Below are 22,442 nucleotides of genomic sequence, written 5' to 3'. Positions count from 1 at the left end.
AAAACAGCACACAGATTTCAAATGCATTATGAGGATTCAGATTTTTTAAAAATGTTTGCACAGCACAACCTGACAACGATTAAGAGAATCTGAATATTTATTTTCAGTGCACGTCTAGCCGAAGTAAAAGTGATACCAGGAGCTTTTAAAGAAAGTGCATTCTGCATCATGCTGGCGATCATATGAAAGAGTGTGTGTTAATTTTGATGTAAGCCTCCTGTGGCAATCAAAAGCAAAACAGAAAGCTGAAACCTACAGGAAGGAGATCCAGAGAGAGACGGGAGGGGGGCAGCATTATATTGAGTTTAAAAGCAAACAAAAATAGCTTTAAGGGAAAAGAGAGAGGGACGGGAAAATCAAAGGACAGAGTTGCACTGTGTGTGTGTGTGCTTTGTATTTCTTATGTTGCAGAGAACAAATGTCCCCACAAGTATAGCAATATCAGTTACTTTTGACCTTGGAGGGACAATTGTGGTCCCCATAAGGACAGCAGTTCCCAAATCACACAGAATGAAGTGTGTTGCAGATGTAAAATTGCACATTGTTTACTGTGAGTTGGGTTTAGGTGAAGGGTATAGAATATACAGTTTGTATATAATAAAAATCATAACGTCTTTGAGATACCCCTATAAAGATCATGTGTTTTAGACTGGTCTGCTGTCATATTGGCTTTATTTATGCAATGCAGAAGTGCTTGGTTTTTCGATTGCTTTGGAACTTCCAATTGAGTTGCCTGTGAGAGAAATAACTAGGAACAATAAATGTCAGAAAATGGTCACAATACTTGCCCCACAAACATGTGTGTTCATATGTTCAAAATATACGTATGCAACATCAAGCAGCAGAACAAGCTTTTCTAAACTCCTAGAAGTGACTGAGACAAGAGTCATGAGCCAAAAAGATTTCACATGGCTGCGCCCGTACATGTTCCCAGAACATGTATGGATCTATTCCCACAGACCTGTGTTTTCTCCACTGCAAGCTTTTACAAGTTTTAGATTTAATTGTGAATCAATTGTGCATTCACTGACATTGAATTTTACATTGGGTTTCGTTATTTTGATTTATCAAATTAATGAAATAAGTGAACATGGACATAGTGTTGAGGAGTAACTAACTGAATGTCATTGTGTTTGAGCTCAAATTAAGCAATTAACAAATCTGAATCTGAAGGTTTCTGATGGAGTCACAAACCTCAGTTTATTATAAAAACATGCAATTTGGACTGAAATTATAAATTATCTGGGGCAGCGCAGTGGTGCAGAGGGTAGCAAGTTTGCCTCACAGCAAGAAGGTCGCTGATTCGAGCCTCGGCTGGGTCAGTTGGCATTTCTGTGTGGAGTTTGCTCTCCCTGTGTTCGTGTGGGTTTCCTGTGCTCCGGTTTCCTCCAGAAGTCTAAAGACTTGTGGTACAGGTGAATTGGGTAAGCTAAAATTGTCCGTAGTGTGCAAGTGTGTGAATGAAAGTATGTATCCCAGTGATGGGTTGTGGCTGGAAGGGCATCCAATGCGTTTGCTGGATAAGTTGGCAGTTCATTCTGCTGTGGCGACTCCAGATTAACAAAGGGACTAAGCCGAAAAAAAATGAATGAATAAATAAATGATCTGAAATTATATAAGTTATCTGAAATACTTGATATAATAGTTATAAGTCTTAGCTTATACAGCCAAAAAAGTAAATAAAAGTGGTAGCATTTAATAATAATAATATTGCATAAAATAATAGGTTAAATTATAGAAGAAAATTTAAAATTGCACTCAAAAACATTAGGTTTAAGTTGAAAACAATTGCTAAAGAAGATTACTAATAATTTAATAAAATATAATACAGATTTTTATACATTTTTATTATGTTTTTTTTACTATAAAAATTTAAGAAATATCTAAAAAAAATAAAATAAAAAAAACAAATTGACAAGCTCAAAAACCCCAAAATCGAAATAAAAGCAAAAAAAAAACAAAAAAACAAACAAACTGCAAACCATTTTAACTATTAATAATATAACTATATAGATACATTTTAAAATAGCACCAAGTAAGTTTTAGGTAGAAACTAAACTAAAATTTTAGTTTAGAAAAATACACAGAGTAAAATGACTGAAACTAAACTAAGCTAAAATTGTAATAACTAAACATATTAGATTAAAAAAAAAAAGTTAATACTAATAAAATGCAGATAAAAATGCATAATAATTTCAAACTTTTAAACCAAATAATTTTACAGCAAATCCAGCACAAAAAAAACAAAAACAAAACAATAAATGAGTCGTAGATAATGCATTGTATCTGGTATATTGTTAATATGATTCTATTCCCTGGTGCAGCACTGCATCTTGTCTCCCAGATTTGCATAAAGCAATATTTCATCATTCTGCAATATGCATCTAAGACAAAAACCTGTCCAAACCTTACCCTGCCATCCAGGTTTGCAGATGGGCTTCACATGGATGTGCACGATCGCTTCCTGCATCGCTCTCTTCTGACCACAATCCAGTGCCGTCACACGAATCTTATAGTGCGATTTCTTCTCAAAGCTCAGACTCTCAGTGTTCCTGATGTTTCCTGCACGCAAAAAAACTTTTTCATTTGTATATGGCATGTTATACTCATAACTCATAATACACAAGAACTGACTTTCTTCTAACTGATTACAAATTCAATTTGAGTTTGTATTTTGCAATAATTAATGTTTAAAAGCAGATTTACTAAGTTGCACATTATTACATTACAATCAAATTAAGTTAAAGTTACAATCAAATATAAGTTATTATATACAGAAATAAGAATTGAACACATCACCATTACTCTCAAAAAACATTTCTAAAGAAGCTGTTGACTTAAAATTTTCTCCAGATGATGGTAACAACCAAATAAATCCATATGTAAAAGGAAAAAAAATTAAATTAGTTTGCAAATGAAGTTAAGGTGTAATAAAATGAAATGACAGAGAGAAAAAGCATTGAGCACATGAAGAAAGGGAGGTGTAGAAAGACCCAGGCAGCAGCTGAAATCTCTCAGGAGTTATTCAGCAACCCTCTGCCTTTCGTCACTGTAAATGAATATGAGCTGCTTCAGTCCAACATCTACATTAGCAGGATGATGAAGATGAAACATTTCGGAAAGACAATAGCCCCAAACACAACCAAGGAAACTCTCAAATGCTTTCAGAGAAAGAAAATCAAGCTGTAGAATGGCCCAGCCAATCACCTGACTTAAATCCAATATAAAATACACATTAAAGATCAGATTTGATACACGAGACCCACAGAACCATCAAGATTTTAACTAAACTACTGAAATGTATTTAATACTTTATATAAAGTTGTTTTTTTGTGATGTCTATGTGTACGTTTAATGAAGTCTGTTTGTGTACTAAACTATCCTCTAGGATTTTTATCTAAATACCACAATATTTTAATATCTCATCACTCTCCAGTCTCTCTGCAGTAGATTTTGGCATGTAAAACTCTCCCTATGCCGGTGTTTTAATCCAACAGTTTACTACATGAGGATCATTTCACAGAATCTTGTGCCACACATATAGCTGAACTTCCCTCTTCAAATGATAAGTGGGATGTCCTGACTTGACCCTTTGGGAAATTCTCAAATGCTGGAATTAGAGGTCAAATAAAAGCTTGGACAGACAGAATCTGTGGATGTTTTTTTTTCTAAAAAATTTGTGGAATGATTTTGGGAGTCTTAATATAGGACATAAAAAGGTGTGTGCTTTTATTTAATGTTTACTATGCAAATCCTCTTAGATCCACTTATTTTGTAAATAAATCAAGTCTTCTCATATTATAAATCTACTATAGGACAGAAATTATTACTTTACAAAGTGTATCGTAAATAAATCGTATGAACATTTTCAGTCAACAATATTACCGAAATGAATGTAAAAACTGAATAAATATAAGTTTACACACGTTTACTCAAGTAAATAAATAGACTCAATAATGAGCTCAAAATCTGCAGAAATATGAATATGGCACGTGTCAGTAGATGTGAGTGAGCATTTGTGTGTGTGTTTGCTGACCGTTGCGATCCACAGCGAAGGCTGTGTCCGGCGAGGTGATCTGGTAGTTGCAGATTTGGCTATATTGTGGAGAACAGTCCTGATCTGATGCCTGAACCTGCAGGATACTGTCATACACTTTACCCTCCGTCACTGAGCCGTGATACTCCAGCTGACCAAACACTGGAGAAAACTCATTCACATCTCCCACCTGCACACGCACCGCTGCCCTGAAAAACACAAACAAAACATTATCCAGAAAACAAATCCACAAACATAGACGATTTAAATGAACAATTAGATAATATACAGACAATGGTCTGTGAATATAACCAGCTTTTAATGATAAAAATGTATCAAGTTGCTTTATTGGCATGACATTTAGTACAGTATTGCCAAAGCATTTTAAATGCAATATATTAACATCATCAAACTAATAACATATACAGTAAATACGAAATTAATGACAGAAAAAGAAAAGGCAGATAATACATTTAATAATTATAATGATACAATAATAATAATAATAATAATAATAATAAAAATAATACAATAAAGTCTAGATTATTTAAATAAGATACATGAATTTACATTAACAAATTCTTATGGTGTTTAGGGTGTATACAATTTTTTCAGCTAGATTAGACGTCAATTTATCCTCTCCGAGTACATGGCAAAGTTTTTGGTAAGTCATGGTATGAGTCATTTTAAATAAAAAATTAATTAATGTTTGGCAGGTGCAGCCAAAACTGACTACACAATCTCACGGCAATTCGTAACTTTTTGATTTAGTGGCTAATTCATATGAATTTGTATGATCTAAGTCAATTAGTACAATTTGCTCATCCCCCAATGACGGTTGGGTTCAGGGGTAGGGTTAGGTGCTACGCCTCCTTTTTAAAATCGTACAATTTCGTACGACTAAACTGGCCAAACGTAAAACAGTTACGTTTTCTCGTGAGATCAGGCTGGAACTGAACAGCTTGCTTCTGAATCTCCAAATTCAGCGGGTATAAACCCAGTTCAGCCCTGCAGGCAATGTTAGAGGTGTTTCTGTGCATATGTAATTTATTTTTAAGCAAATTCAATTAAATTTTTTTTTAATTTTTATAATCACACTTGATTAAAAACAGTCTGCAGAAACACTTTAATTGATTGATTTCTCTCTATAAATGTTATCAGAGGGGGAAAGCCTCACCTATTAGTGACCATCTCTCCCTCATTAGCATAAGACGTTAGTCTTGTTTTGGAATCTGCCACTATGCTGACACACAGGCATTTGTAGCTCCATACTCTTTTGAAAAGGAGAGCAATCTCATTTGAATTTAAAGTGACACAGTTACACTGTAAAAAAAAAATCCTGGTTGCTGAATCTAATTAACCTTATGAGGTTACTTACAAGTCCATTGAACTTTGATTATGTTAAACTGACTAAAAACAGCTTGCCCAACTTAAATTAAGTTAGAACATAATTAAATTGTAAGTTACAATGAACTAAAGCATATGCTGCCATGACTAATTGATCATATCATTTTTTACAGTGTAGGATCAAAGGCTAAATGTCTACAATTGCCATATTTTATATTACTAGTCACGTTGCTAATTTTAGGTCAGTGGTTCCCTGGGGGTTCTGAGACAATGTAAAAAATTACATTTTATTTTATTAAACTATTAAAATTGCTGTAACGGATCACAAATCTCACGGTTCGAATCACACTACAGTTTTTGAGTCAGGGATCGTACTATTTTTTTGCTTCAGCAAAAAAGGGAGGAGACAAATGTAAATAGCTTTCCATTTAGACAAAAATATTACAGCTAAAACCATTGATTTTCAACAAACATAAATTAGAGCCTGTAATTTTGAAAAAAATTTAATCAAGAAAGACCAGCTGAAAAAAAAGGAAAATATTCAATACAAAAATAATCTTTGCTACTGTTGCTGATAATGCTAAATATAGACATCTTACATTTTTTACAACAGATCAAATTTATTTTCAATTAACGATTCAACAATTCACACATAAAACGTCATGTTTCATTATAGGTGGATAATTTTTTAAAACCTATTCAGTGACTTAATTTAATGGTTGTTTGTCGCCACCTGTTGGTTACACAATGTAATTGCTACAACATTCACCAGCGTCAAGTTCTATTAAACAGTGATTTTAATCTTTACCATAAACATCAGTGTTAATATCTGAACTATTAACTGTTCTCCAGTACTTCTTTGTCATTTAATTGTTTGTAACGAACTGAAAAACAGTAAAAACTGAATCTTTCTCGATCAAAAACAGATTTGAATGCAGCGCTTCGAAGAGTTAATAAACATATGGAAATCATTACCATTTATCTTTCATGATTTGAATTGAGATCACGATCTTATGTCTTCTTAAGGCCCAAGGTGTTTTTTTAACATGCATTTTGTATTTCTCTTTGCTATTTGGGCTTATCGGAACCTAATTAGAATAAATCCAAGTATCATCTTTTGATATGATATACTTTTAGAGGAAAAATTATGTCCATATATGTGGACTTGTGGTACGAATTTACATAAAACTCTTTTTTTCCTGAATGTTTTTTTTTAATGCATATATAACATAGACATTTTTTTTCCTTGCTTTGACTATCAGAGAGTAAAAACAATTTTTTTTCACATTTGGACAGTTAAATCAAATTTTATTTAATTTGATCTGAATGCATTATTGCAGGCTAAACAAACAGTGGCAGAAAACACATTTAATTAATATCTTAAGAAATCATTTAGGCAGGTCCCACCACAACTTTTTCTATCATCATTATATTTTACTGGGAAGCCAAAATGCTTTCAAATTTGAATGATTTGAGTTTTATCCATAGCCTACAGAGGGGATCTATCATGCCCCTTTTTACAAGATATAATAAGTAAAATAAGTCTCTGATATATGAGTGTGCATGTAAAGTTTCACATCAGTTCCTATGCTATTGAGGGAGAACATCACTAATGGGTGGGACTTTCCTCTCTGATGACACGTACAAAGAGAGAATGTCAATCAAAGTGTGTCTGCAGACAGTTTTTATCAAGTGTGTTCATAAAAAGATTTAGAAGTTTTTACCATTAGAAGGTGGTTATATTCACACACTGTTGCCACATATGTCTGGAAATTACCCAACTAGCATAATTAACCGAACACAGAGTCTCTTTTTATCATTGTGAAACTTGTGTCTGGAATAATATTAATATATGACAGCTGATTTGTGGTCTGAATCTGAAGTAAATGGTGACCTTGGCTTTAGAGGAGATTCTCCAGAAGTCTCCACTCATTCTCCATCAGTGTCCAGGAGAAACTGTGCACATACTAAAGAGATCTCAATTCTTATTTCTCTGTCTTACAGGTCATTATAAAGTCTTAGAAAAGTCTTTGGGGAGAGAAAGATATTTAAAAAAAAAAAAAAGAAAGTGCCTCAAGGTTTCCTCACGGCCAGGCCTGACACACTTTTACCAGCTGAAAATACCAAATAACCAGCTTACATCATTCACTTTAAACACAGCGTGAAATATGAGCAATCTATCGCAAAGGGCAGCTTGACGAGATTACAAACACCCCTGCTAATCTGTGTTATTACGGTAAAAATCAGAACATACACACGCATACACACATATTTATGCGTTTGTGTGTGTGTGCGCATGTACGTGTTTGTGTGTGTGTCAGAGATCAGAGCTGAATATAGTAATCCTGTCCGGATAAAAGGGGTAATGAGGAAGGTCCTTCTTGCTCTTCTGTAAGGTTTTCCTTTTTTATTACAAACCTGGTTAGTTTTAATGTGACTTAAGACTTTCCTCTTTGAATTAAATATCTATTAAAGCATCTTTATGTCATATCTGCAGGTAAAAGAGTTGTCTTGTAAAAGAGGTAAAAGAGTCGAATCTGCTTTCATTTGCTTAAGCGCTTAAAAACTTCTTTTTGGACAAACTTTGTGTTTTTAGTAAACATGATTATGAAAAATGGTAATAGCCGAATTCCTCAACAACTTATGAAACAATGCAAAATGACAAATTATATACACGTACACAAACACACATACTTTTGTTTAAGATATTTGAATGAACAAAAATGTTTTATTATTATTATTATTATTATTTTTATTATTATTATTTAAACATTTATTTAAAATATAATTGTAAGTCTTACTGTCATTTTGATTCGTCTTTTTTTAATCGTACCCCAATTGTTTCAGTAGTGTTTTACTGTCAATAGATGTTAGATAACATCATTCATTAATTAATTCGTTTCAGTTCAGCTGTACAGCGTTATACCCTTATTTATAAGTGGTCACCACTGCGGAATGAACCGCCAACTATTCCAGCATATGTGTTACGCAGCAGATGCCCTTACAGCGCAACACATTACTGTGAAACACACACACCTGCCAATTTAGCTTATTCAATTAAAATATATCGCACATGTTCAGACTGTGGGGAGAACATGCAAACTCCACACAGAAATGCTCGAACCAGCGACCTTCTTAGTGTAAGGTGACAGTGCTAACCAGTGAGCCACTGTGCTGCTGATAACAGCAAATATTTATAATTTTCAGAAATGTTGCTTTATCACCAAATCAAAAAGATTTCTTAAGGATCATGTTAAACTGAAGACTAGAGAGATGATGCTGAAAATACAGCTTTGTTTGACAAGAATAAATAATATTTCAAACTGTATTCAAATAGAATATAAGTAATTTTTTATCTTAAAATATTACTCAATATTACTGTTATTTATTCACCTAAATGCAGCATTTTTTAGAATAAGTTGTTACTATTGAAAAGTAGTACAAGGGCGTACTCACACTATGCTATCCGGGCCCAGGCCGGTTTCCCGGAACGTTTGAGAAGTGTGAGAGCTCTGTATCGGGCTCAGGCGCGGTTCACTTGGGATTTGGCGCAGTACGCTTGTAGTGTGAGTGCAAATCGTGCCTGAGCTTAAAACTGAAAGTGAGACGTGACTTTTAAGGGACTGTTTCATATGGATTTATTAATCATTCTTACTGTTTAGTGTACGTAAGCTGTCGTAGTTTATTAAAGACGCAAACCCCTCACTGCACGACAGCTACACCTTCAGCAAACCTCCTAATTCCTGCAGCACGAGGACTTTATGATTGTTTATGAGCGTCAAAAGTGGCTGATATGTTTGGCGAAATATTTGACCGTGTGTCACTGTATTCCAAATGACTTAAACGATATAACTAGAGAAATCTCCACTGTGCTGAGCGAAAGCACATGTTAACCAGCGCATCATCGATGACATAATCGAGCCCAGGCCTGAATGTCATGTGAGTGCGGGCCGCCGGGGGAGACGTGAAGGGGGACAAGCATGCTTTGGCTCGGTTTAAGGCAACTGTACATGGTGTGAGTACACTCTAAATCTATACAGACTGTGCAAAGGTTTTAGGCCAACATTGCTTTCGTTATTTTAGTGATGGAATAATGGCCATATATACAGTAGTTATTTCTGATTCTCCTCAATAAATTACAACCAGAAAATACAGAACATTTTTGTTGAATCATTTGCGACATGTGAAAGACAGAGTTGAAGATTGAGTGCTTGCAGCCTTGAGTAAAACACACAGGAACAGTGCACTGGTTTGTGCTGCATTTCTGCCAGTCCTGTTAGCAGTATTGTCTGAATTGTTGTAATCGTGAATGCTGAAAGTACAGGCAGGTTTTAATCCATTATGCTGTTTCTTCTAGAAAGCACCTCGTTGGTAATGGTTTTATTTTTCAGCATGATAATGATCTCAAACACACTGCTAATGCTGTGAAAGCATATTTGGGGAGAGAAAAAAACAAACATTTTATTATCTGAGCCTTTTCACAAGATGGTGATGAGGATGCGTTTAAAGGTCATCAGCATCTTAAAGCCTCAAAGTTTTATATTTGGATTTAATAAAATGTATGTACATTTATAAAGCTATACTTCGAATTATATTATTTTTGCATTGAAACACACACACACACACACACACACACACACACACACACACACACACACACACACACGTTTGTTTTTGTGAAAAGTGGGGACATTACATAGGTTTCCATTCATTTTATGCTGTCCAAACTGTATATTGTATTACCCTCACCCAACCCCACCCCAAAACCCAACCATCACAGAAGACTGTGTGCAGCTTTACTCCATGATTAAACTCATTCTGTAGTATTTATAAGCATTTTGAGAAATGAGGACGTCACCAATGTCCTCATATTTCACCTCTTTTTTGTAATACCTGTGTCATACCCATGTCATTATACAGATTTGTGTCCTGATATGTCACAAAAACACGTACACACACACACACACACACACACACACACACACACACACACACACACACACACACAAAAACTAGTTAACTTATGTGAGGTGTTTCTAATGCAGTGTCTATGCAAAGGAAAGTACATTTAATATTGTGCTAATATATTTATAATCCATTTAATATTGTTTGATTTTAATATTACAATTAATATTATTGTAATATTGTATTTCATCTGGCAATGTTATCAGTCTGTCAAATTTTTGCTTTTGTTGAAAGTCACTTATGTGTTTTTTTTTTTTTTTTGTCATTTGAGCACATTAGAATGCAGAAATAATAATAATTTGTGGTACTCTCCTATTCACTGCCTTCTAATTTTACCCAACAGAAACGTGAAAACGGACTATAATATAATATTATAAAGGCAGTATGGGATTCACTTGGAAAACAAATAAAATGTCTGAGCTCATACTAAATAAATCAGTCCACTCTATCCTTTATAACAAACAACAACAGCCCATTTTTCTCACAGGTTACCCTTGTCGATGAAATCTTAATCTCAATGTTTTTTCTTTTACCTGTTTAAATAAAGAGACATACAGTTGAAGTCAGAATTACTAGCCCCCCTGTTTATTTTGCACTTTCAGATGAAAGGGTAGGGGTTTCCCAATTCTCTTTAGTTTGAAGGCGTAGGGCTAAGGGGAAGTGGTAGAAACCCCTTGAAAATGAGATTTTTCAGGACCACACTCGAAACCAAGGGGTGAGAAAATTTCCCAGAATACACCATCTACAACAGCAGCATGGCTGCACCCAGAAGTAAGGAGATTAGTATTTTTTTGTCATTATTACGAAATTTTACAACAGACAAGCACATGTTTTAATACATTCGTAACCACATTCGTGTTTTACCATCATGCTTTTGAAAAAACCTCTAAATTTGTCTATCTATAATCCCTAATAATAACTCCTGTATAGCAGTCCCACAACATTTTGACACCCGGTGACATTCAAATACCCTGTCAGAAAAGTCTAGTGGCTGAGAATGATCTTTTCACAGTGTCTGCTATGATGTTAATGTTGTTTTGGTGTGTTTACATAGATGAATATGGCCACTGTATCAATAACTACACTGTACAGTTACGATCTTATTGCCACATTAGATCGTTATGATGACATAATATTTGCCTTCAGTCATTTACTGAAGATAAATACCAAAAAATAACACTACTAGAATAACTACAGCAGTCGCGATTGTCTGATCTCATGAAGCAAGAGATCATGATGACGTGTGCAGGTGTTGTAGTGCTGTCTCATTTCTTATGGGTAAATTTTGAAGCCCTTCCCCTTCACACTCTGTTTCAAGGGCCAAGGAGAAGAGGTACAAAATAGAATTGGGATTGGGCCTTAGTTGTCCTTAAAGCCTTACTTTGAGCAAGCACAGCAAAAGGGTTTATTTTTGAGTGTATCCCTTTAATAAAGAAGCTAAAATGAATCAAATACACACATACACACAGTACTGCAGAAGTCTTAGGCCACCACTTTTGCACACCACTGTATATTATAAAAGCCTCATCTACCCAACTGTAAGTGCAGGGGATTTCTAAGAGTAGCCAAACAACTAATTTAAGATGAACCCTGAGAGTAAGGAAAAAGGTGAGTCAAGCATGATTCATTTGCGAAATAGTTCACTGTGTTCCTTTTAGAGCTTAAAAACATCTGACAAACATGAATCACTATGTTTTCAACGCACACACAAACACACACACACACACACACACACACACACACACACACACACACTGACTTATGCGATCTCTTCTGTCCGTGGCCCTGTGGTCCTGTGCCACAGTCGTGAGCCTGAATGATGAAGCTGAATTCTCGGTGTCGTTCGCAGTCGATCGGCCCTCGTGCCCGCAGCCGGCCCTCTCCGGAAGTCCCGTTCAGAAGCACAGCCTCAAATGGAGCGCTGAGGCCCTGCACGTGGAAACCACAGATTTCTCCTACATAAGAGAAAGAGAGAAGATGACGGATAAGGACTGTTGTTTCAGCAAACGCTCGGATTGTAATCTCTGGATTATTGCTTTTGTTTTAATCCCACAAAAAGCTCCTCAGTGAGATGATCTAAAGGGAGATCCGATTTATTGTTTTAACTCATTTAATCTCACTGGTCACAATTGGGGCGGCATGATCACTCAGTGGTTAGCATATATGCCTCACAGCAAGGAGGTTGCTGGTTCGAGTCCCAGCTGGGTCAGCTGGCATTTCTGTATGATGTTCGCATGTTCTCCTCATTTTGGCGTGATTTTTCTCCGGGTGCTGCGGTTTCCCCCCACAGTCCAAACACACGCACTATAGGTGAATTGGGTAAACAAAATTGCCCTTAGTGAATGTGTGTGGGTGTTTCCCAGTACTGGGTTGCAGCTGGAAGGGCATCCGCTGCGTAAAACAAATGCTCAAATACTTGGTGGTACATACCAACCCCTGATATATAAGGGACTAAGCCTAGGGAAATGAATGAATGAATGAACGAATAAATGAATGAACGAATGAATGAATGAATGAATGAACGAACGAATGAACGAACGAACGAAGGAACGAATGATTGAATGAATGAGTGAATGAGTAAATGGATGAATGAATGGATGAATGAATGAATGAATGGTCACAGTTGTGATCATGTCCTTTTATGCATTTCTGGTATCTCTAAAATTGATGAATGACTATAATATTCATTTATTTTCCTTTGGCTTAGTCCCTTATTTATCAGGGGTTGCCACAGCGGAATGAACCAACAACTATTCCAGAATATGTTTTACAAAGTGAATGCCCTTCCAGCTGCAACCCAGTACTGGGAAACACCCACACATACTCACATTCATACCAGGTGGCAACATCCTGCTTTCTCTTGTGAAGCCAATACTGAAGCAACTGAAACTGCAATTCATCGACTCGCCTTTGGTCCAGGAACTCCAGATATTCACTGACTGCAATGCTAAATTGGCCATTTTTACAGCTGTTGAAAACATGTCTACAGCCTGGTACAAAAGATTATTTTGGTGCATATAACTGACATTACCCTTCATGACAACTGTGAAGGGGTGGATATTTTTTTTATAACTCACCGTTTCAGCTTTTTTTAGTTAAGAAAATTGAGTCTGCATAATTAAAGGCGTGGTCACTTGAGTGACAGCTAAGTCTCGCTGGTCACGTCACTTCATATCAGCTGATTCCGGCTGATTAGCTGCTGAACTCGGCATATACATTGTATTTTTGTGTTGTTTTATGTAGATTCACGCAGTCAGTTGTCTATTGAAATTATTTCTTACAATTATCAGATGATATGGCATGCTGTGTGCACTTAATTATGCTCACAAACCATTCACGTGGCTTCCGTTTCCCAGGTGAGTTATATTATATACTGATATACCATTTCTATAAATGTATTTGTTTTATTTAAGATATTTGTAGTAGGCTCTAGAACAGTCATCTGAAACTTTGTCATACAGTGTCATGCCTGGATTTGATAATTGCCTTGCATTTCCTTACACAGACTATCAGAACTTGGCATTAGTCCTGACTCAGCGTCACATACGGCGGTAATGGTCATATTGAACTGTCACCCACTGTATATCACAGTCAGGATACACTCAGGTTCTTTACTGGATAAATAAAGGCCTAATAATAATAACAATAATTAGGGTTTCACCAATAATGTTTGTAAACCTCGCCTCATATCCAATATTCTCCTGTAGCTGATCCTATTTGAAAACCTACCCAACAAAATCTTAAAAATTGATTATAAGATGATCACAGTCACCCAGAAACCGACTAGTTTAGTGCTAGTGAGATTTGCATAGATGAACACTCTGACTGTTTGTGAAATATAGTTGTAGTTTTACTGTGTGTGTGTGTGTGTGTGTGTGTGTGTGTGTGTGTGTGTGTGTGTGTGTGTGTGTGTGTGTGTGTGTGTGTGTGTGTGTGTAAAAAAGCACTGCTGTCTGGCACAGATAAGAGGTTTTTTTTCCATCTCTCCTCTCTTTCATCTTGTGAATAATCCCACTCTCAGCACATATACAGAACAACAGAGAGAAAGAGATGGAGCAAACAGCAGCAATCCCTTTGTTGAGTAATATTTCAAAATGTTTCACTGGCTTCGTATTTGGCGCATGTCCGAGTGCATAAAACATGCATTAAAAAAGGAAAAAGTAAGCCTGTGTGTGTTTTCATTATTATTATTTAGCTTTGGTTTTATCAAAATGCAGCGAAAGACTTTTAGGTTTAACTAGTGGGCGTTCAAGCAGGATTCTTGCACTTAGGCTTAAATCTGCATTAATCCAGATACATTTGAACATGCATTGTTTGGCCCTTCGTCCACACAGAGATTTTGTTCCAAAGCTCTTTCTCTCTCTCTCAGACGTTTTTGTCCTGCTAAACGATATTTAATTTTTTGATTATTGACTCCAAAAAAAATGAATGTATTGAAAAGTTTTTTTTTTTTTTGAGGCGTTATAGTTAAGTCATAGGTCAGTCCAGTAATGCAGACTGTGTAGACTGGGATGTGGATCATTCTTGGCAACCTACATCAGTTTACTTGTACTGTATTTCAAGAGTTCACACTTAGCTGATGATCTATAAAAAGCTTGTTTGACATGCTGTCCCGGGAGAGAGCCCTGAGCTCAAGGGATCCTTGAGCTCGGGGCTTCCTCCCGTTGGCAGAGCGAGAGGGGAGCCTGAGCTCGGTGGAGCACATTGTTATTTGGGTGTTGGTTCTTAAATAAAAATTAGATTTAAATTGTTTTTCATAAAATTTCAATTTTAGTGTTTAGGTAAAATGTATAAAAATATTTAAAGGAGACCGATCATGCCTCTTTTTACAAGATGTAAAATAAGTCTCCGATGTCCTTAGAGTGTGCATGTGAGGTTTCAGCTCAAAATACCACACACATAATGTTTTATAACTCTCTGAAACATCCTTTTAGGCTTTAATCCTAATTGTGGCATTTTGGTGACTGTCGCTTTATATTCAAATTCTCTTTTCAAAAGAGGGCGGGGCTACAAATGCTCATGTGCCAGCATAGTTGTAGATTCAAAAACTAGACTAACGCCCTATGCTGATGAAAGAGAGATCGTCACTAGTGGGCGGGGCTTTTCCCCTCTTATAGCACAAAAGGAGAATGTCAATCAAAGTGTTTCTGCAGACTTTTTATCAAGTGTGATTTATAAAAAATAAAATGTATAAATATTTACTATAAGCAGCTGGTTACATTCACACTCTTTTGGCACTCAACTGTGTTTTAGCTGCTTATAAATGTAACTTTTGCATAATAGGTCCCCTTTAAGGTATTGTTATACCATTACAAAGAATACACATATTAAAAAGTTTATAGCACTTTCCTGAATTCTCATTGTAGTGAATTTTTATTTCAGTGCATTACTGATTTTAAATGCATCTTTAATGAATGTAAATTGCTTATGATCCTCTATTATACATTGTTTGGATAAAATCATGTGCTGAATGCTTAAATAAAATGTAAGAGAATATGCAAATGAGCTGCATATTAATATTAATCTCAGCTGAGCACTTGTGATCTGATCACATTTTAATAAAAATATCTTCTCTTTGCTGGCCATTACTGCTAAAATAAAACCACATAACTTAATTAGACAGCTTAAAAGGGATTATTTAGCTATGATGATGGCAAACCGCCCATGTTCTTGCCAAATAAATAAATAAATGCACTTGAAACATTGATCTGAGCTGAAATGATTTTGTTATTAGAGGCAGTGGAGTGATACGAGAGGAATGAATGAAGTTTTTCTGAGAGCCAAAGAATGGAAACCACAGAAACCCCTACTGTATAGAGGAAAGAGAGACACCTCAGTATAAACACGTCTCAATATTCCATATTTGTGATATATATATTCATGCACGGCCTGGGCAAAAATATGATCTGATTACATGCATAAATATGGATATAGAGGTGAACGTGGCGGAGCTGGTTATAAAGGAATGAAAAATAAGTATGGAGCGCATGAACTGAAGGCTGGACCACTAAAAAGACACACACACACTCACTCAGTATGTCTGTGATTGACATGCTCTCCAGTATTTCCAATAAGCTGTCAGCTCAGAGAGAGAGAGAGAGAGAGAGAGAGAGAAAGAAAGAGAGAGAGCTCTTGAACAATAGAATTGTAACTCATATCTTTCTCTTCCCCAGACAATCTGTTTCTTCTCTCACTTTTTCTCTCATTGCATTAACATCAGGATATCCTTTAAACCAGGGTCTCTCAACTTTGACAGGGCCACTGCTTCAGGACCGAATATATGTATCTATATATAGCCAGACCCTGGTTAAAATACCTGTATCTTGATGTTAATATATACAGTTGAAGTCTGAATTATTAGCCCTCCTGAAAATTTCCCCCAATTTCTGTTCAACGGAGAGATTTTTTTTCAACACATTTCTAAACATAATAGTTTCAATACCTCATAATTCTTATATCTTTTATCTTCTAATAACATTTCTTTCACAATTAAATTGTCATTTAAAGCCTTTTTTTGTTCCATAAAATAAGATAAAACATTAATATTTTAAAAAGTTAAATAATTAAAACATTTGTTATTCTGAGCAACTGTAAATAAAAACATAATGTTTTAGAAATCTGCAATAAATGTAAAAAAAAAAAAAATATATATATATATATATATATAAACATTTTACTCAAAATTATAGTTTAAAGATCCAAAGATATGTCATGGCCTTTTAATTTCCCCCCATACTTGTAAATAATAATAATAATAAAAATGTCATCTTAGATTTTTATTATTTTATTTTAAAAAATTACATTTAGTATTGTTAAAAATCTTTTTTATGCATAATAATAATAATAAAATGTTAAATAATTATTATGTTTTAATAATAATAATAATAATAATAGTAATATTAAATAATAACAACAATGATAATAATAATGTTAAATAATAATAATAATAGTTATTATTATTATTATTATTAATATTATTATTTAACATTATTATTATTACTTTTACTATTATTATTATTAATATTTAACCTTTTATTATTATTATTATTATTATTTAACATTATTATTATTATTAATAATAACATTTAACATTATTATTATTATTATTATTTAATTTTAAAACATTATAATCATTTCACATTATTATTATTATTAATTATTATTATTATTAATAATAATATTTAACATTATTATTATTATTGTTATTTAATTTTAAAAACATTACAATCAATTCACATTATTATTATTATTTAACATTATTATTATTATTATTATTATTTGCATGTTGTTATAACCTAGTCTATTAATAATAAAAATAGAAATGATAACAATAATCTTATTGTTGGGCGGCAGGATGGCTCAGTGGTTAGCACTGGTTCGAGACCTGGTTGGGCCAGTTGGCATTTCTGTGTGAAGTCCTTCTCCCTGTGTTGGCGTGGGTTTCCTCCCGGTGCTCCGGTTTCCCCCAAAGTCCAAACACATGCGCCATATGTGAATAGGATGTACTAAATTTGTCGTAGTGTATAAGTGAGTGTGTGAATCTGAGAGTGTATGGGTGTTTTCCAGTACAGGGTTGCAACTAGAAGGATATCTGCTGCAAAAAACATGTGCCGGAATAGTTGGTGGTTCATTACACTTTAGCGACCCCTGATAAATAAGGCACTAAGCGAGGGAAAATGAATAAATGTTTTTTTATATTAATAGTATAATACATGAATTAATAATAATAAAGTAGGTTGTAGCAATATGCAACATGAGTAGTGTTGAAATAAGCTGAAGGAAAATTCAGTGTTTGTGGTCTAAACCTCTCTTGCTGCTTTCTGCAATCAATAATTCAAACTCTTTTTAACCTTGTGATCTTTTATTCATCGTTTAGAGGTTCGGAGTGTGTTGTTTTGTCTGTATAAGTCAGTATCTGTCTAATTTTACTTGCCTCTTCTAAGTGAATGATAGACATGTGACCTTTGACCTTAACTGCAAATTACTATTTAAATTGTATTTGCTATGCATTATTAGTTTTAGATGCAGGCATTTATTTACACTCCATTTATTTCCATTTTTCGATCTGAGACCACTTTACACTTATGTTTGGAGAGCTTTTTAGTTTTGGAGCATGCTGCAGTTGCCTTTAAATCAGTCAATAATCTGGTTTAAATAATCCTCAAAGTTGTGTCTGCATGCAATTTTATTTTTTTAATCCACAGTTAGACAACTTTTTATAGATAAAATCAATTATACAAAATACTATTAGTATTTCAAATTAGCAAATTATTATTATTATTATTATTATTATTATATAGAAAAATGTCTCTCCATGTACCACCATAATGAGAAGTATTGAAATACAGTAGCCTAGTAGGCCCAGTAAAGCAGCTACAGTAAAACGCTGTTAAAAAATGTGGCAGATTTATTCCTATTGTTAAGATTATTTATTATTGTCAACCACTTTAAACATCATAAATAGTCCAATAAAAGTCAAATAAACATTAACACTTTATTGTGCTTATATGTAAAAAACAAACAAACAAACAAACAAAAACAAAAAAATGTCAACATATAAATTAAAATGTGCTTTTAAAAGTTAAAAATGGAAGGTTACAATTCTTAAAAAGTAAAAAAAAAAAAAAAAACTGAATGAAAAAAGATGAATTATCAATAAATGTATATTCTTTACCAAAAATCAAAAATAGTGGTGGAAACTTATTTTTTCTTACAGTTTTATAAGTAATTAATCACACATTATTATTATTATTATAATAGCACAGAAGATTCTATACAGTAATGTAGAATAAAATAATACATTGAAAAAATGATCAATAATAGCAAATAGCATAATAAATAGTGTGTGCTATGTATAATCATAACTAAAACTTGAGTATGAATAATACTAAAACACTAATGCATACAACATTGACTAAATGGAATATAAAAAAACTCCTGTACTTAAATGTAAAGTATTACATATATTAGCCAATTCATCAACATCTGAAAATATTACCTGGATCTCAGAAATATAGGCTGTTTGTCATAATATTCATATATAAATCATTTTTGATAAATTTTGAAATATATGTAGCATGTACATAGGACATATTTGATTCCTCCGCTTACCACTAGAGGTACATGTACCGCAGTTTGAGAACCACTGCACTAGTGTAAACGGGGCCTTGGTGTATTAAGAGGCTACATCCCATTAAGCTGATCTGATGTGTGTTGGTCTGCCTGAACCCTCTTTGTTTGAAATAATTTTAAGTTACTCTGCCTTATTTGGGAAAAATGGCACACTTTATTGAGTCATTGACTTTATTGATTGGCCATTCCGTGATCGTCAGTGATCGGCAATCAGTAGATCATGATCTTGGTTATTGGTAATCGGTGATTGGCCCCGAAAATCCATTTGAGTATTAGTAGACTGCTTAATATCTGCTGATACTGCTTCTTCAACAGACATTAAACTGACTATAAGAAACTTTGCGAGTACATGTCAGCTTACACTAACCCTAACCCCAACCCTAACAGTCTACTTAATATCTATTGAGAATTGTGAATGTAATGTAACATAAATTCTACAAACGGACCATCAAAATAAAATGTGACCAAAGGAAATCATTACAGTGTGTAAGGAGGAATAACTGACTATAATATGAAGGTGGAGTTATTCGGCCACAGCCTGCGCTGTCTCTCATTTGCTGACATGTGTTTAATCAATGTTTACAGCCCGCCGAAGGATAGAGACTCGTAAAGCGGTGATAATTTACTCGGCCTGTCAGTGTTCCTCTTACAGACGAGCGTTTACAGGCCTTGAGGGACTCGTGTTCACCTGCACTCACAGTGACCCCTCAGAAGTCGTCTTCATCACTAAAGTGTCTAGTGAGCTTTGACGTGATGAGGAGCTTCTTTCACTCTGTCAATCTGTCACTCACTTTCTTTCTCTCTATTCAGTCACTTGCACTTGTCACTTTGGGTTTGAAAATAAAACGTCAAGTGAGGATCCTCCATTGTGAGATCTGACAGAAGGAACAGCATCTGCTTTATAAACCACATTAATACAAGTGTTATAAGGATTAATTTGTTATTCATATATAGATTATGAGACACTGTCAGCTTCTCTGGATTTAAGTGAGTTAACTTGGATTGTTATTTAGTTATGTTTTTAAATAAAATGTATATTTAGCTTCTTCTGTATACTACTACTGACATTTCTTCCAAATTGAAAAAGAAAATTCTGTCATTTAGATTTGTTTGTACATTAACAGAGATTTTGGTCCATATTGACCCGATAGCATCACTGCAGATTTGTCGGCTGCACATCCAAGATGTGAATCTCCCATTCCACCACATCCCAAAAGTGCTCTATTGGATTGAGACCTGGTGACTGTGGAGGCCATTTGAGTACAGTGAACTCATTGTCATGTTCAAGAAAACAGTCTGAGATGATTTGTGCTGTATGACATGGCTCGTTATCCTGCTGAAAGTAGCCATCAGAAGACACTGTGGTCATTAAATGATGGACATGGTCAGCAACAATACTCAGGTAGTCTGTGGCATTGACACAATACGCAATGAGTACTAATGGGCCCAAAGTGTGCCGAGAAAGTATCCCCCACACCATTACACCACTACCAGCAGCCTGAACCGTTAATACAAGGCAGGATGGATCCATGCTTTCATGTTGTTGATACCAAATTTTGACCCTACCATCTGAATGTTGCAGCAAAAATGGAGACTCATCAGACCAGGCAACGTTTCTCCAGTCTTCTATTGTCCAATTTTGGTGAGCCTTTGTGAATTGTAGCCTCAGTTTCCTGATCTTAGCTGAAAGGAGTGACACCCGGTGTGGTCTTCTGCTGCTGTAGCCCATCCGCCTCAAGGTTGGGTGTGTTGTGTGTTTAGAGATGCTCTTCTGCATACCTCAGTTGTAACGAGTGCTTATTTGAGTTACTGTTGACTTTCTATCAGCTGGAACCAGCCTGGCCATTTCCTCTGACCTCTGGCATCAACAAGGCATTTGTGCCCACAGAACTGCCACTCACTGGATATTTTCTTTTTTTCAGACCATTCTCTGTAAACCCTAGAGATGGTTGTGCATGAAAATCCCGGTAGATCAGCAGTTTCTGAAATACTCAGAGCAGCCCATCTGGCACCAACAACCATGCTACATTTAAAGTCCCTTAAATCCCCTTTCTTTCCCATTCTGATGCTCAGTTTGAACATGCCTAAATGCATTGAGTTGCTGCCATGTGATTGGCTAATTAGAAATTTGTGCTAACGAGAAGTTGGAAAGGTGTACAACTATATCAACTTAAATATCATACCCTGGTGGATTAAAATGGATAAGAGGTGTTTAAAATATCAGTACATATCTGAATATATTAATAAGTATATTAAGTAATAAGTTATTATTAATAACTGAATTCATCCTATTATTACAGTATAAATAGTGACTGTCCTTTGGGTCTATGTAATGCCTGCTATTGTTATTTATTAGTATGTACTCCGTACAGTGCACTAGGTTGTCAGCATTGGATCAAAGTTGGACAAACCTAATTTTTTCAATTAAATTTGAATGCCATTTTTAACCACTGTTGGGTTTGTTCATATTCATATTGGCTTTGTTCAACCCAGCATTTTTTAAATTTACTCTAAGATGAATTCCTTTAAAGTATATTTAAGATTAAACCATATCAAAGCATTGCTTAGCAACAAAATGATGAATCTTGCATTTGATTTCTCATTCTCAACAACCTTTGACTTGGAGAACCCGTGGCTGTTCTTGTCCACAGTTTCATATGAAGCGCTGCTGCTCTGTTGAATCACTGGAGCTTTACAGCCATCAATTATTCAGCATGTTGTTTTGTAACCTGCCAGCAATTACCCTCTTAACAAACCCGATCTCACTTAAACATAAATTACGCCCTCTTAATTAATTACACTTCATCGCTGGCTGCCGGAGAACCATTAATCAAACTTTATATTGCATTACGTTTTATGGATACATTACCTGTTACATCACACCCGAGACTAGTTGAGTGTCAAACCAAACCTAATGCAATCAGACATCTGCTTTTGCATGCATGAATAATTTCTTCTCAGC

General features: G+C 34.9%; 2 protein-coding genes across 2 annotated transcripts in view; one reads left to right on the top strand and one right to left on the bottom strand.

Annotated features, from left to right (window-relative positions):
* LOC101884422 (uncharacterized) overlaps positions 1-22,442 on the top strand; it is a 119,313-nt gene that overhangs the window by 60,215 nt on the left and 36,656 nt on the right. The gene's annotated exons all lie outside the window — the stretch shown is intronic.
* The window catches only part of clstn2b (calsyntenin 2b), a 111,649-nt gene that overhangs the window by 60,130 nt on the left and 29,077 nt on the right, over positions 1-22,442 (bottom strand). The window contains exons 3-5 of the mRNA XM_693062.10: positions 12,108-12,303; positions 4,037-4,245; positions 2,413-2,562 (exon numbers count right to left, since the gene is read on the bottom strand). Of these exons, the coding sequence (XP_698154.5) occupies positions 2,413-2,562; positions 4,037-4,245; positions 12,108-12,303 (555 nt within the window). The remainder of the gene's footprint in view (positions 1-2,412; positions 2,563-4,036; positions 4,246-12,107; positions 12,304-22,442) is intronic.

Source organism: Danio rerio, chromosome 15 (assembly GCF_049306965.1).
Source record: "Danio rerio strain Tuebingen ecotype United States chromosome 15, GRCz12tu, whole genome shotgun sequence".
Classification (NCBI taxonomy): Eukaryota; Metazoa; Chordata; class Actinopteri; order Cypriniformes; family Danionidae; genus Danio; species Danio rerio.
This window is presented reverse-complemented; position numbering and strand designations above follow the sequence as displayed.